This window comes from Netta rufina (genome assembly GCF_964035555.1).
Source record: "Netta rufina genome assembly, chromosome: 2".
In the NCBI taxonomy this organism is placed as follows: Eukaryota; Metazoa; Chordata; class Aves; order Anseriformes; family Anatidae; genus Netta; species Netta rufina.
In genome coordinates this window covers 55,268,871-55,283,100 of record NC_140124.1, presented here as the reverse complement: position 1 = coordinate 55,283,100, position 14,230 = coordinate 55,268,871, and the positions used below count along the sequence as shown (strand labels likewise).

The 14,230-nt window shown below is 39.8% G+C and overlaps 1 protein-coding gene across 1 annotated transcript in view; it reads left to right on the top strand.

Annotated features, from left to right (window-relative positions):
- CNTNAP2 (contactin associated protein 2) overlaps positions 1–13,698 on the top strand; it is a gene marked incomplete at both ends in the record, with an annotated part of 1,150,499 nt that extends 1,136,801 nt beyond the window's left edge. The window contains 2 exons of the mRNA XM_084306678.1: positions 12,251–12,322; positions 13,499–13,698. Coding sequence (XP_084162804.1) covers positions 12,251–12,322; positions 13,499–13,698 — 272 coding nt within the window. The remainder of the gene's footprint in view (positions 1–12,250; positions 12,323–13,498) is intronic.
- Between the last annotated feature and the right edge of the window lie 532 nt (positions 13,699–14,230).

Below are 14,230 nucleotides of genomic sequence, written 5' to 3'. Positions count from 1 at the left end.
TATTTTTGTCCTCTCAGTCAAGCAGCTAACTAGGAAGAGCATGTCTGAAATTTGGCACAATCAGTGCTTCCTCCTTAAATGGCTTAATTATGGTGCTTGAATTGCTGTAAAACTCTATTGATTGGGAATAAAAATGCCTCCTTCAGTCTCATGTAGTTCCTTCACACCATTATGTGAAGCTTTCTCTAATCTTTAAAAATACATCATTTCAGTGTAAAGTTTCTGACACTTTGTCTAGTGTATCAGGCAGCTGACAAACTGCCAAACTGGCATTCATTGAGAGATCAGCATTGTAGATCTTTCATAAGCAGTGATTTGCATGTTAATGCTGCTATCTGACATTAAGACAAGAAGGTAGCAATATTAAGAAGAGAGTGTTTTCCAGGCTCTGCAAAGACTGTATTTTTTCCACAAGTGCTAACATTAAGGAGGAACATAGTAATGACATAAATGGGGGAAGGGAGGGGGCGGAAGGGAGGAAAGAAGTGTTTAGATACCTGAGCACTTCATGTAACTGCCTTCTTTTTCCTTTTCTTAGGCTGAAAAGCAATTTACTTCCTGTGTAAGAGGTTGTTCTAGACTATGGTCAGCTCATTACTGCTATCACAGTTTATTTTAGATTCATACTGTGTATTCTGACCAGTTCCTCATCCCCAGTCCAACCTTTCTTTTTTCCAGAAGTGTGTGAATGCTAAAAGTGTAGAACCTGATCTTGTAGTTCATATCCTGGCCGTGTGAGCACTTTTCTTCCAATGACCTCAATAAAGTCCAGCTCTTTTTTTTTTCTATTTTTTTTTTCACTGTTGTAAATTTACAGATGTGGGGAACTGAGCGAGAGAAGGGCTTCTTTGTTTTACAAACATAGTAAAAAGGCAGTCCTACCCCTCCCCACCAGTGCCCATGAAAACAGTATCACAGCCTTTTCTATCACAGGGGAATGAATAACAGCAACTTTTAAAGTGATAATACACAATATCAGAGTCAGCAAAGACAATCTATCAAGGTTAGTATCAATTGCTACATTTATTGTTTAATGTGCTACAGAAAAAACAGATCCATCCTGTTATTTGCTCTTGCCATAAGGATGAATATTTCTTTACTTAAGGTTAGTTCTTTGTTTCTCTTGTTCAATAGGCTGGCTATTTTAGTTTTGTATTTTGTTTCATTTGAATATTCCCTATGGGTTCATTATCAGAGATTATCTATATAGAGCTAGGCTTTGATCAGCACTTAACTCTACTGTTCCTCTGAGAGCACCGAAGTGTTTCATAATCTACGTTAATTATAAAAGGAAGCTTTTGCTTGTCTTCCTTAACAGGTGAAATGTAAGACCTGTTCATAAAATTTTCATGAAAGTGATAGCTTAGGTCGGCATTACTAATATACTAGTAGTTCTCGTCTGGAGTCATAGTAAGATCCAGTCTTGAACAGATGTTACTACCAGGTCTTAAAAGACAGATGAGTTTATGTCTTTGATGAATGTGGGTGGTCTGATGTGCTGCAAATCAACTGGGAATTTGACACAGAAAGTATTCAAAATAATACATCTGGAACAGGACTTGGTGAAGTTCAAACTTCGGATAAATGTGGTCCAAAAGTGATCTTAACTATCTGCTGTCTTATTTTAAAATAAAGAATACAATTTTGCAGTATACAGGTACTAGTTACTAAGTGTACAAGGCATTTTGCCTTCCCACTGCTTTGTACAATCACTAGCTTGTGTGCAAAAGAAAGTAGAAAAGTCTCTATTGAGAAATTACCATACAAAGGGATAATCAAGGGAATTGTCTAACCCATCCCAGTGAAGGAATGTGCTCCGTGTTTGGTATTTCATCCAAGCTTGATCTGAGGGAGTATAAACTGCAAGGATGAATCTCCTAATAAGGCACAAGCTTTTCTGTACCTTTGCCAGGAAATTTGCTTTTTAATACCAAAATAAAGAATATTGTACTGCCCTCTCAGAGCAAACCATTCTTCATAAAACTCCATTTTCTCATCTTCTTAAGAGTACGGACAGCGAAGTTTGCCTGCAATATGAAATTAGAAGGTTGATAAAACTCTCGACTGGGAAGCCACGATCTTGACTGATTGTGAAATTGACTCTGAAATCTAGTGGTGGGAATTTGCATTGTAGCAGTTCATTGACCACAGAGTGTTCACTGAATTTTCCCCGAATGCTGTCATTGTTCATTGTTTGCATTTCTATCGTTCATTCCAAAGTTCATGACTTTTTAACAGAAACATCCAACTATTCGTTCTTCTGTAATCCTTAATTACTTTCCCACACTGTCCCAGAATTTGTATACAAAAGAGCTGTTCAAAGGACAATGTTTCTGTTAAGTCATCATTACAGATGGTTTTTTAATTTATGCTCATTTGACATTGGAATAATGGCATGATTGGAGGGATTTCAACAAGAAGTTAAAACATAGATTTTGAGTAGAAAAACTTATGTTTTCCATAGTCTCAGTGCATGTCTGTTTCTCATGGGACTGCTTCGTCATGATGATTGGACAAGATGTGTTCCAGAGGTCCCTTCTAACCTCAGCTATTTTGGGAATATGTTGTTCATTAGAACTGACCTGTGTAACTAGTATTCAAACCACTAAAGATACAGTGAAAAACTCTTACAAAAAATGAAACCTTTCAAAATGTTTTTCATCTAGCAGAAAATATTTGACATATATTGGTTTAAATTATCGGTTCAAATAACACTACTACGTTAGAAGAGTTTTTTGTTGTTTGTGAATGTTTTTCTGGTCTTATTCTCCTTCCCTCTCACCCTGTCCCTGCCCTCCCTCTTCCCCACCCCTGCAAGGTTGCAGACGATTGAAGGAATTAGTGGATTTCGATCCAATGTTGGGAATTTTGTATTCCAAATAAATTGCACTGTTGGACACAGAGACAAGGTGATTATAATTTTAAAGTGAAAAGCCCTATTTTTTTTGCTCTAAGCTGCATGTGTACACCTGTGTGGGTGTACTCTTTAAGTACACTGTAACTTAAAAAAAAACCTCTTAATTGTTAGTGATCTGTGAACATGGAGATTCCCATTTCTATAAAGACAAAAGAATGGTTCATATTCACTTGTAACCGTCTAACATTACGGATGAGGCATCACTAAAAATTAAAAAAAGTAATGACTGATCCTTGCATAGCATGCTAATAAAACAGTGAACTTTTACAAACAACATGATTAATAAAATCTTTTAAATATTTTGTGGGTAGGTAAGTGTGGACAAAAAAAAAAAAAAAGAAGTGTTTAATATCAAGAATAACGTCACTTCTCTGTTCTATACTTACAGTAATGTCAGTGACACTTTAAATTGCATTAGCAGAGTTTACTTAATGTTAAACATTCCTCCCTCAGAATCTGCTGTCAAATCCCTAGAGAAACAAGGATCTTGTCACTCCTTTCTCTGTTTTCAGCTTGTAGAAGTAGTATATAAAGACAGCATATAAAGACACAATATTTTTAGTATTGCTTGAGATTTTTTTCCTCTGTTTCTGAATTGCTGTACTTCACTTGTCTTGGGAGCTCTTTATAGACTTGTGCTCAGGCCAAGAATGGAGAGGGTGTAGGCAATCGGACAACCTAGACAGAGCAACTGAAGTCTGTAGGTTGTGTTATACACCTTTGATGAAGGACTGTGTAATAGAGTTGTTGACTCCTGCTCAGTTATTTATACGTATGCACTTTGAGTTTCTCTTGTAATCTACTCCCTTTGGGAAGGAGAATGAAACTGACTGTACATTAGTTTCTACAATCAAGAGTCAAGCAATTAATGAAGTTGTTTATGTACTTGCAGTCTGTAATAAAGAGCACTCTGTCATTTGAAACCATAATAGTACAGTCTCACCTGACTGGCAGAGCTGATATAATTTAACAAGCCCTAGCCAGAGAGCTTCTATTAGTTTTCCTCTGTGTTATGGTTTTGTGGATATATATTAATGAATGAATCTAGTCTCAAATGCTTTCCCAAAATCCCAAAGTGTCAGTGATTATTATCTCTTGTCAATTCCTAAATACCTGGATGTAAAATAGAATTAGGAAGAACGAATGATAATAGAATCATAGAATTATAGAATATCCTGAATTAGAAGAGACCACAAGGATCATGGGGTCCAACTCCTAGCTCACACAGGACCACCCAAAAAATCAAACCATACATCCCAGAGCATTGTCCAAATGCTTCTTGAACTTTGGTAGGCTTGGTGCCATGACCTTTTCCCTATTCCCGTACCCAACCTTCACCTTCAACCTTGGTGAAGAACCTTTTCATAGAATCGTAGAATGGTTTGGGTTGGAAGGGACCTTAAAGGTCATCTAATTCCAACCCCCTTGCCATGGGCATGGACACCTCCCACTGGACCAGATTGCCCAAATCCCCCATCCAGCCTTGCCTTCAGCACTTCCAGGGATGGGGCATCCACAGCTTTTCTGGACAACCTGTTCCAGTGCCTCACCACACTCATAGTAAAGAATTTCTTCTTAATATCTAATCCAAATCTACCCTCCTTTAGTTTAAATCCGTTCACCCTTGTCCTATCAGTATACTCCCTGACAGAGTCCCTCCCCAGCTTTCCTGTAGGCCTCGTTCAGGTACTGGCAGTCCACAATAAGGTCTCCCCAAAGCGGAGAGGCTTCTCCAGGCTGAACAACCCCAACTCCCTCAGCCTGTCTTCATAGAAGAGGTGCTCCAGCCCTTTAATCATCTTCATGGCCCTCCTCTGGACTTGTTCTAATACTTCCATATCCTTCTTTTGCTGGGGGCACCAGAGCTGAACACAGTACTCAAGGTGGGGTCTCACAAGAGAGTAGAGGGGGACAATCACATCCCTTGACCTGCTGGTCATGCATCTTTTGATGCAGCCCAGGGTATGGATGGCTTTCTGGGCTGCAAGCACACATTGCTGGCTCACATTCAGCTTCTTGTTAACCAACACCTCCAGGTTCTTCTCCTCAGGGCTGCTCTTAATCCATTCTCCACCCAGCTTGTGTGCTTGGAATTGCCCCAGTCCAGGTGCAGGACCCTGCACTTGGCCTTGTTGAATTTCATGAGGTTTGCACAGGCCATTCTCTCAAACCTGTCTGAGTGACATCCCTTCCCTCCAGCATGATGATCACTTAGTGACATCAGCAAACTTGCTGAGGGTGCACTCAATCCCACTGTCCATGTCACCAACAAAGATGTTAAATAGAGCCAGACCCACTACCAACCCCTGAGGAACACCACTCAGCACTGATCTCCACGTGGACATTGAGCTGTTCACTGTAACTCTTTGAGTGCAGCCATCCAATCAGTTCCTTACCCACTGTGTGGTCCATCTGTCAAATCCATGTCTCTCCAAATTAGAGACAAGGATATCATGCGAGACAGTGTCAAATGCTTTGCACAAGTCCAGGTAGATGATGTCTGTTGTCTTCACCTATGCATCAATGCTGTAACCCCATCATAGACGGCCACCTATAAGACATGATCTGCCCTTAGTGAAGACATATTGTCTGTCACCAGTCACTGCCTTATGTTCCATGTGCATAGTTTCTTTGAGGATCTGCTTCATGATCCTGCCAGGCACAGAGGTGAGACTGACTGGCCTGTAGTTCCCTGGGTCTTTCTTTTTTTTGCTTTTAAGAAATGGGGATTATGTTTCCCCTCCTCAGTCACTGGGAACTTCAACACACTGCCACAACTCCTCAAATAGGATGGACAGTGTCTTAGCAACTATATCTGCCAGTTCCCTCAGGGCCTTTGGATGCATCTCATCAGGTCCCAGGCACCTTTAGGTTCCTTAGATGGTCTTGAATCTGATCTTCTCTTACAGTGGGCAGTTCACCATTCTCCCAGTCCCTGCCTTTTCCTTACAGGACTTGGGCTATGTGGCTAGAGCTCTTGCTGGTGAAGACTGAGGCAAAACTGTTGTTGAGTACCTTAACCTTCTCCAAATCCTGGGTAATCAAGTATTCCATTTCCTTCTGGAGAGGGCCCACAATTTCCTTAGTCTTTTTTTTTTTATCACTGATGTACCTATAGAAGCCGTTGCCTACGTTTAATTCTAAAAGGTCCTTGGCTTTCCTAACCTGATCCCCGGCTGCTTGGACAATGTCTGTGTCTCTCCTAGGCTATCTATCCTTGCTTCCACGCTCTGTAGGCCTCCTTTTTCTGTTTGTTTTTTTGTTGTTGTTGTTTGTTTGTTTGTTTCCTTTTTTGTTTGTTTTGGTTTGGTTTGTTTTTGTTTTGTTTTTGTTTTTTGTTTGCTTGTTTGTTTTTGTTTGTTTTGTTGCGGATTGTTTTTTGTTTGTTTTGTTTTGTTTTGTTTTTTGGTTTTTGGCCAGGAATTCCTTGTTCATCCATGACGGCCTCCTGGTGTTTTTGCCTGACTTTCTCTTTGTTGGGATGCATCACTCCTGAGCTTTGCGGAGGTGATCCTTGAATATTAACCAGCTTTCTTGGGCTTCTCTTCCCTCCAGGGCTTTTTGTCCCATGGTACTCTACCAAGCAGACCCCTGAAGAGGGCAAAGTCTGCTCTCCCAAAGTCCAGGCTAATGAGTTTGCAGTGCTCCCTTCTCACTGTCTTCAAGATCTTGAGCTGCTCTATTTCATGGTCACTGTAGCTAAGGCTTCATGTTTCCCACCAGCCCCTCCTTGTTAGTGAGAATGAGGTCTGGTACAGCACCTCTCGTCTTTGGCTCCTCTCTCACTTGGAGAAGGAATGCATTCCAAGAACGTCTTGGATTGCCTGTGCCCTGCTGTGCTGTCCCTCCAACAGATATCAGCGTGGTTGAAGTCCTTCATGAGGATGGGCGCTTGTGAATAAGAGTTGCTTCTATCTGTCTGTAGAAGGCCTCATCTGCTTGTTCTTCCTGATCAGGTTGCTTGCAGCAGACCCCCACTGTTTTGTCCCCTCCCATTAATCCTGACCCATAAGCTCTCTGTCCATCCCCAGGCAGATCTCCATGAACTCCAGGTGTTCATTGACACAGACGGTGATGCTCCCTCCTTGTCTCCCCTGCCTGTCCTTCCTAAAGAGCTTGTTCCATTCCAGCACTCCAGTCATGTGAGAACATGTTTGTTATGACTTTTCCTTCATGAGCCCATGTTGGCTGCTACCAATGACCTCATTGTCCTTCAGGTGTTTTTCAGTAACTCCCAGAATCATTTTCTCCATAATTTCACTAGGCACTGAAGTGAGACTGACAGGCCTGTAATTACCAAGGTCTTCTTTCATGCCCTTCTTGAAAATTGGAATGACATTTGCCAGCTTCCAGTCAACTGTATCAGCTGTTTTATGCTTGGAGTCTACACCTGGCAAGTTGAGGTCACCCATAAGGACAAGGGCATCTGATCTGGAGAGAATGATAGTTAACATCTTTGCTTTTATTTTGTTCTCTCACTTCTACCTTTAATCAATGTCTTGATTGCCGGGGATTTTACATACCTTGTGATCACCAGATCTAGTTGTTCATAGTTGTTGATACTCTAGTTCATATTTATGTGAAAATAGGACTGGTCTTAATAATGAGAGAACATCTGCTCTTTCTCAAAATTGTTGGCATCTAAAAGCTGAAAGGTAGCACTAGCATATATATATCTGTTCTAGGCTGAACAAATCTATTTTCTAGTATTTTCATCCATTGTTTGTTTTAGACCTGTGATCACTCTCACTCTTCCATTTTTGAAGCACATCTAAATTATATCTTCCTTTATAGGTCAGTGTATTTTAACAAAGACTTCACAACTCAGTAAAAAAAGTTCAGTTTAAAAAATAGTTTCCAATAGCTTATATGTAACACTCCTGGTAGTGTACATGTATGTCAAAATGAGATTTACCTTTTAAACTTCATTGTTTGTTCATTTTTAGGCCTTCAGTGCTGTTCTCTAGCTGAAAATTCTCCACATTGCTTTTTTTCATTTTTCCTCTTACTTTAAAAGACATTTAGATGTAGAGCTTAGGGATATGGTTTAGTGGGAACTGTTAGTGTTAGGTCAGAGGTTGGACTCAATGATCTCGAGGTCTCTTCCAACCTAGAAATTCTGTGATTCTGTGATTCTGTGAATATCCATTTGCTGATTTCCCTAACCAAACCCACTTCCTGGACCACTTTTCTACTTTACGAAAATCATTTTGCATTTCAATTTTGTGAATTTGCAAAAGGCTTTTATGTGGGATCTATTGTAAAAATAAATAAAAAAACTTCCTCTGAAAATTATAGATGCAAATTCTCACCTACTATAATGAAGCTAAATTATCATTCACTCCGTTGAATCAACCACATCTATCATCTTGAATGTCCAATCCTATTTATGGTCTGTTCATCCAGTCACATCTCCTCTTTAAATTCAGTGAGCACTGCTGTATTGCAGCTGCCTGTGGCAGCAGCCATGCTGAGCTTGCAGGATGATACCAGTTCTTGTGCCACATTTTTGTGGTGAATCAGAATTTCAAATTTCACTACAGTGATGGCCAAAACATTGATTTTGCCTGCAGTCAACCCTCAATTATCTTTTTAAGTGCTGCAAAGTTCTTTTAATGCCATTTACCATGAGACTAGTAACAGAAAATTTAAAAGTACAAAACATTAGTTTGTATTCTGTGTTTATTGAAACTATGGCCTCATAAACAGCAGTCCATGAAAGAAGGAGATAGCAAAGTATGCTGTGTTCTTTCACATTATTTAGCTTCAGGATGACCTTACGTGAAGCAAACCCAATGGTCTTCTGTGGGAAGACAGAGTATAAAGAACAGCATCATCCAACTTGGATCCTGGAAGGGAACCAGATAAATTAATATTAGTGTGTCATATATGAGCTTAGCATTTCCTGCTACAGTTCAGTGCATCCTTACAATAGCTGTAGGTTCTAAGAAAATATCTTTGGTGTGTTGGCTCTGTGCCACAGAGGAGCAGAGAATTTCAGAGAACTGGCAATTCATCTCTTGGGCCAATACAGAACTGTTTTCCAACACAGTCCGAAAAACTTTTAGCTCTGTTCTTCATGTTTTGCATTCATGCAAACGAAACCCTGGCTGCTCAGAAAAACCTGGGAAGCATTCAGAAAAAACTTCTAAGGCAAGAAGGCCTTTTCAGCACTGTCCCCAAACCAGTTGGGAATCAGCTCTTCCAAAGCTACCTTTATAGACCAGATAAAAAAAGAAAATGAAATAGCACTATTCATGACTTCAGCTAATAATTAGGTTGCACAGCGTGTAGACCAAAATTCCTGCAGTATCCTTCCCACACCCACATTACATTACACCCACAACTCACTTGCTGTCCCCAGGGGAAAGAAACTTACTTTGGCTTTTCAGGGTAGCTACATAGAGTAACTGCAGCTTCATGACACCTATTTGCTCTGGGCAAGTCATGATTTGAAGCTGTTGAGGTGCAAGTATCAGGCAGTGAGACAGGTCTTGCTGAGACATGTAGTTAAAATTAATGTCACAGTGGAAGATCTGAACAAGAAAGAGGTGTTCCCAGCTGTGCTAGAGAAATGAAGGCACACACTTGTCCATTAGCAACTCATCATGTACTTCAACTGCATATTATAGCCATGCAAACTAGTTATTATACCACTGTGATTTAGATTCTCATGCAACACAAGAGTCACTAATAACGATATTCATTTCACCTGACCGATCATTTTAAAACCTCTTAGGAGTTACTCTTTAAAACCTGTGAATGGCACTCTGTATTCTTGTATTCTTTCAGTATCAGTATTACTGTTGCCCTCTTGTCAGCCTGTTCTGACATCTTTCCTCATTTTCTCCTGAATTTCAGAAGAAAGAAGTTTATTATTTGTCTTCTTGACAAAGTTACTTAATATTGTTGAGGAATGTAACTGTATTAAGGTCAGAGACAAATCACCACATTTTTAATGATGTAATCTGAAATACCTGTACTTGGCATCTGTTGGTGACAATACTCTCTTGTTAAGCTCATCTTGAAGCATCAGAGATGTGCCCTCATATGTTCTCTTCTGCCAAATTGCTGTGGCAGGAGTTATCCTTTTACAGTTCTGAAACACTTGTTTTGTAGAAGCTACTGCTGTCCAGAAGAACTTCAAGGAAACTTCCAGCTATAAAAGAAGACAGTAATGAGTTCTTTTTCTTCCTCCTGTATCCATCTGTAGGAATAAGTTCAGTAAAATAAACCTGGTAGAGACACTGCTGCAGCAGAAACTGTTCTATAACCCAATGGTTGGCTGAGATTTTAGATTTATTTTTTTAGTCCAAAAACTCATATCAAATCAGATCAGACCTCACACCAACACAAGAGTAACAGAACAGGAATTCATGAATTATGGTGATAATATCTGCCAGCACTGACATAGGTGCTCTAAAATACGATACATGAATTTCTAAGCCCATGTTTTTACTACAGCTCTCCTGGTACTCCAGCAGTTGCAGCAGGGCACAGTTTATACTACACATTATCCAATCTGATGGTCACCTTTTTGAAAATGGGTTGTCAACTGACCCCAGATATGTGGTCCTGTTTCCTCTTTGTCAGAGATGTTTTGAGTAAGTCAAATCTTGTTCTTCTAATATACATCTCTTCCTGAGCATATGTGATCACTAGATGCAATGGAAGGCTGCTCTGGATGGAAGTATTACCAAGGTCACTCCTACCAGCAGCTCTCAGGCAAGGTCAAGGATGCAGTTTTGCATCATGCTACATGTTCTCCATTATTCTGTGGTGTACTTCAGTGGCTGTTAAACATAAACTGTGGTCTTCATCTGGCAGGATTCCCTTGAAGCATAGCTGTTGTGATGTGACAGTTCAGGAGGGATCATGCTGCCATAAACCAGCAACCTTTCTCTTTCTTCACACTTCAGTAGTGCCAATGCCCTTAAAACAACCTTTAAAAAGAAGATAAAAGGTACTACCCAGTTGTGAGGGAAAGGGGAACTGTGATCGTTGCTGCTGCTAAGATTTCTTGTGTAGGGACATGGTAGAGTAACTTCAAACCACAGCAGGAAGTGGTGGGACTTGTTACTGGCTGCAGCAATTTGGCAAACTTTATACTTTTCTAAATGGAGTCATTTGGATTTCAGATTTTATGTGATGGGTTGAGGGAGTAGGTTTAAAGTTAGGGTTTATTTTCCCACTGCCAGCCCTTCCCTTTCATTGCTGCAAGGATAATATTATAAATACCGTGCCAAGATGTCTCTGTAGGAAAAGTGGTATAGAATCAGATATTTATTTATCTCTTACATGTATATTTTAGACTGTTTGTTGTTGTTGTTGTTTTTGAGAAGTGCAGGAATGCTGTTTTATGAAGCTAGAGTACCAACAAATGTTGAAGGGACAAGTGCCACAGACAAAAACTGCTCGCCGAGCCCCCTCCACTGAGTCCTGAGAAATGTTCTCTTGTGTGTCCTGCAGGCGCCCAGCCAAACAGTAACAGCTGGTTCAACTCTGCCCCTGAGTATACATACAACTCCAACCCCAAACCTCTTTACAGGCTGAAGCCATTCATTTGTGCAGCTGCTTCACAATACAAAGGGAACTTTATTATGGTTTTTACTCCATGCTAACAGAAATCCAGTTGAATTCCCTTAGCCATTTTCTGAGTATAGATAATACATCATTGGCCTGTAAAGCAACTTATTACAATATCACCTAATCCATTGAACAAGGGAAACACATCTGGATTTTAAATACTGACATAAGAAATAATTAATGTCCTTGATTATTCGAACTGTCTCTATTAAATACTTTTAATGACATTCTTTCTATTCCAAAATCAATACCGTAGTCCTGTGGCAAAGAAAGTTATGACTGAAACCACTCACCTAGCTTACATAGTCACGGCAGCATCTAGTTGCTATGTCTGACTATTCAGAAAAATGCGATGACAGGGTGAATGATGAGATTGTCTTTGGAAAGCCTCTGTAATGTTTTCTTAAGGTTAAAACTAAGACCATCATACCAGTGTATGATCACACACTTTTGAAAGAAAGGTTTTTGATTGCTTTTGTGCTAAAGAAACTGACTGAATAAGCAGTGCTTATTGAGGGTACCTCCTTTGTTTTATTTTTAGTTTTGTTAAGAAGAGGAGGAAGCAAAAAGCTATCAGGGATTAGATAACAGTGAAAGATATTTTTTTCTTTCATATTTCTTTAGATAAATATGGATCACAGTTTTCCTTTTCTTTAAATTGTATCTAAAGATGTTGGATGTATTTCTGAACTATATTGGGAAGTTTCACTGATATTACAACATTAATCTTTAATTCCCTATTTACAGCCAGTGCTGATTTCCCATACAATGGTCAAGCTATAGGAGATGGAGTGAACAGAAACTCTGCCATTATTGGAGGTAGGAAAAATGTCTTCTTTACTAAGTGACTTTGCAACAAGACTGTGAAGGCTGAATTGCAGTTGGTAACATACTCAAACTATTTGCTAAGAATTGACTATGTGGGAAAATTACTCCTGAACAAAGTTAAGTAGATATTTATGTAATTCTGTTCAGGTACTTCGCTCTAGTGAAATGTTCTGTTCTCACTTAGTTTTTTCCCTCAGATTCAGTTTTAACCAAATTAAAATATTCATATTTGTAATCAACATATCAAGCATGCATGTGGAGAGCTACTGTGGAATTACTTATGTAATTAATTCCCATGAAATGTCAAGAACACTTTTCCATTTATAGCAGATCCAACATCAGTCTATGGCAAACACTGTTACACTCTTGACAAAAATCACTCATGATTTTGCCTTATTTTTTGGGGGCCAGGTTCTGCTATAATTTATGTGCCTGGGAGTCCCATTCAGTGTGATGGGTTTCCAGGTGATGTTAAGTAATGCCAGGATTAGCATTAGCAATGGTTCTTGAACTATCATTCAACTGAAGACTTTCTACCAAGCTGTCTCCAGATGTAAGGATCCTGAATATATTACAAACGCATATAATTTTCTCTGCCCTGTCTGTTCATATGAAAGTGTTGCACCCTAAGTCTTCCAGGGAGAGCTTTGCTAGTACATCAAATTCTGAATGCATATAAAAATGTTTTAAAGATCACCCTAATATATTTCAGTCAGTTCTAGGTGCATATAAAATGACATACTGGTGGTGTGTTCTGTTTTTTTTGTTTGTTTGCTTGTTTTTGTTTTTGTTTTTGTTTTCCTTGTAAAGCAACACTGAGTGTAGTAGTATGTAAAGTCTAATGGAATTTCTTTCTTCTTTTCCCAAAACCACAGTGTTTTGGGAGCGCTCAGCACCCTCTGCCTCATGGTCAGCAAAGCTCACCTCTGTAACTAGGTATTAATGTCAAAATCTAATTGATGGGGTGAAAGTTACTAGCAGACTCCTCACACTTATTTTTACCTAAATATTATAATAGTGGAAACCAAGCAGCTGAAGTGACGTTTATCTGCCCAGGTAGATCAGATCCAGGTTCAGCTCAGAGTAGCTGTGAGACTCTTTTCTTTGTATCAGAATCTGTAGGTATTCTCTTTTCTAGCATCATCTTTTCTTTCTTCCTTTGTTCAGGTGTCATTGCTGTGGTGATCTTCACCATCCTCTGCACCTTGGTGTTCCTGATCCGCTACATGTTTCGCCACAAGGGAACCTACCACACCAATGAGGCCAAAGGGGCAGAGTCAGCTGAGAGCGCCGACGCTGCCATCATGAACAATGACCCCAACTTTACGGAGACCATCGACGAAAGCAAGAAGGAATGGCTTATCTAAGCCCACGGGGAGGGGGCCTGGGGTGGGATACAAGCAGGGCCAGGGTGGGACTGGGATGACTCTTGCAGTGGGGAGAGAACATTCTGCGTTGGACGCTTGAGCACATATATGGTAAAAAGATCAGCACAACTGGAGGAGCAAGTGACAGGAAAAACTACTGAGACTGCAGGAAAAAAAAGAATATCGCAAGCATTTAAGAAAAATACTTTTTAATATTTATTTACAGCAAATTGCCCCTTCTGTATTCTCACAACTACAACAAAGAGCAGTTTTGCAGCTTCAGCATTGGGAAAAATTTTCAGTAATAACTGTATTTTTTCTGTATGTGTTTAGAGGTGTTCTAAAGAACAAGAAACAGGGCCATTTTTTTACATTTTTTAAAAGCTGTTTAAAATGGGGGTAGTTCTGCCTGAGAACAAGTCGCAGACCTTTGTTCCCAGCGTTGTGTTCCTTCATGGCTGGCCACTTCCCCACAGGCTGCCATCAGCCCTGCACCTTCACTTTATCACGGTTCATTTCAGCGGTGTTGAAC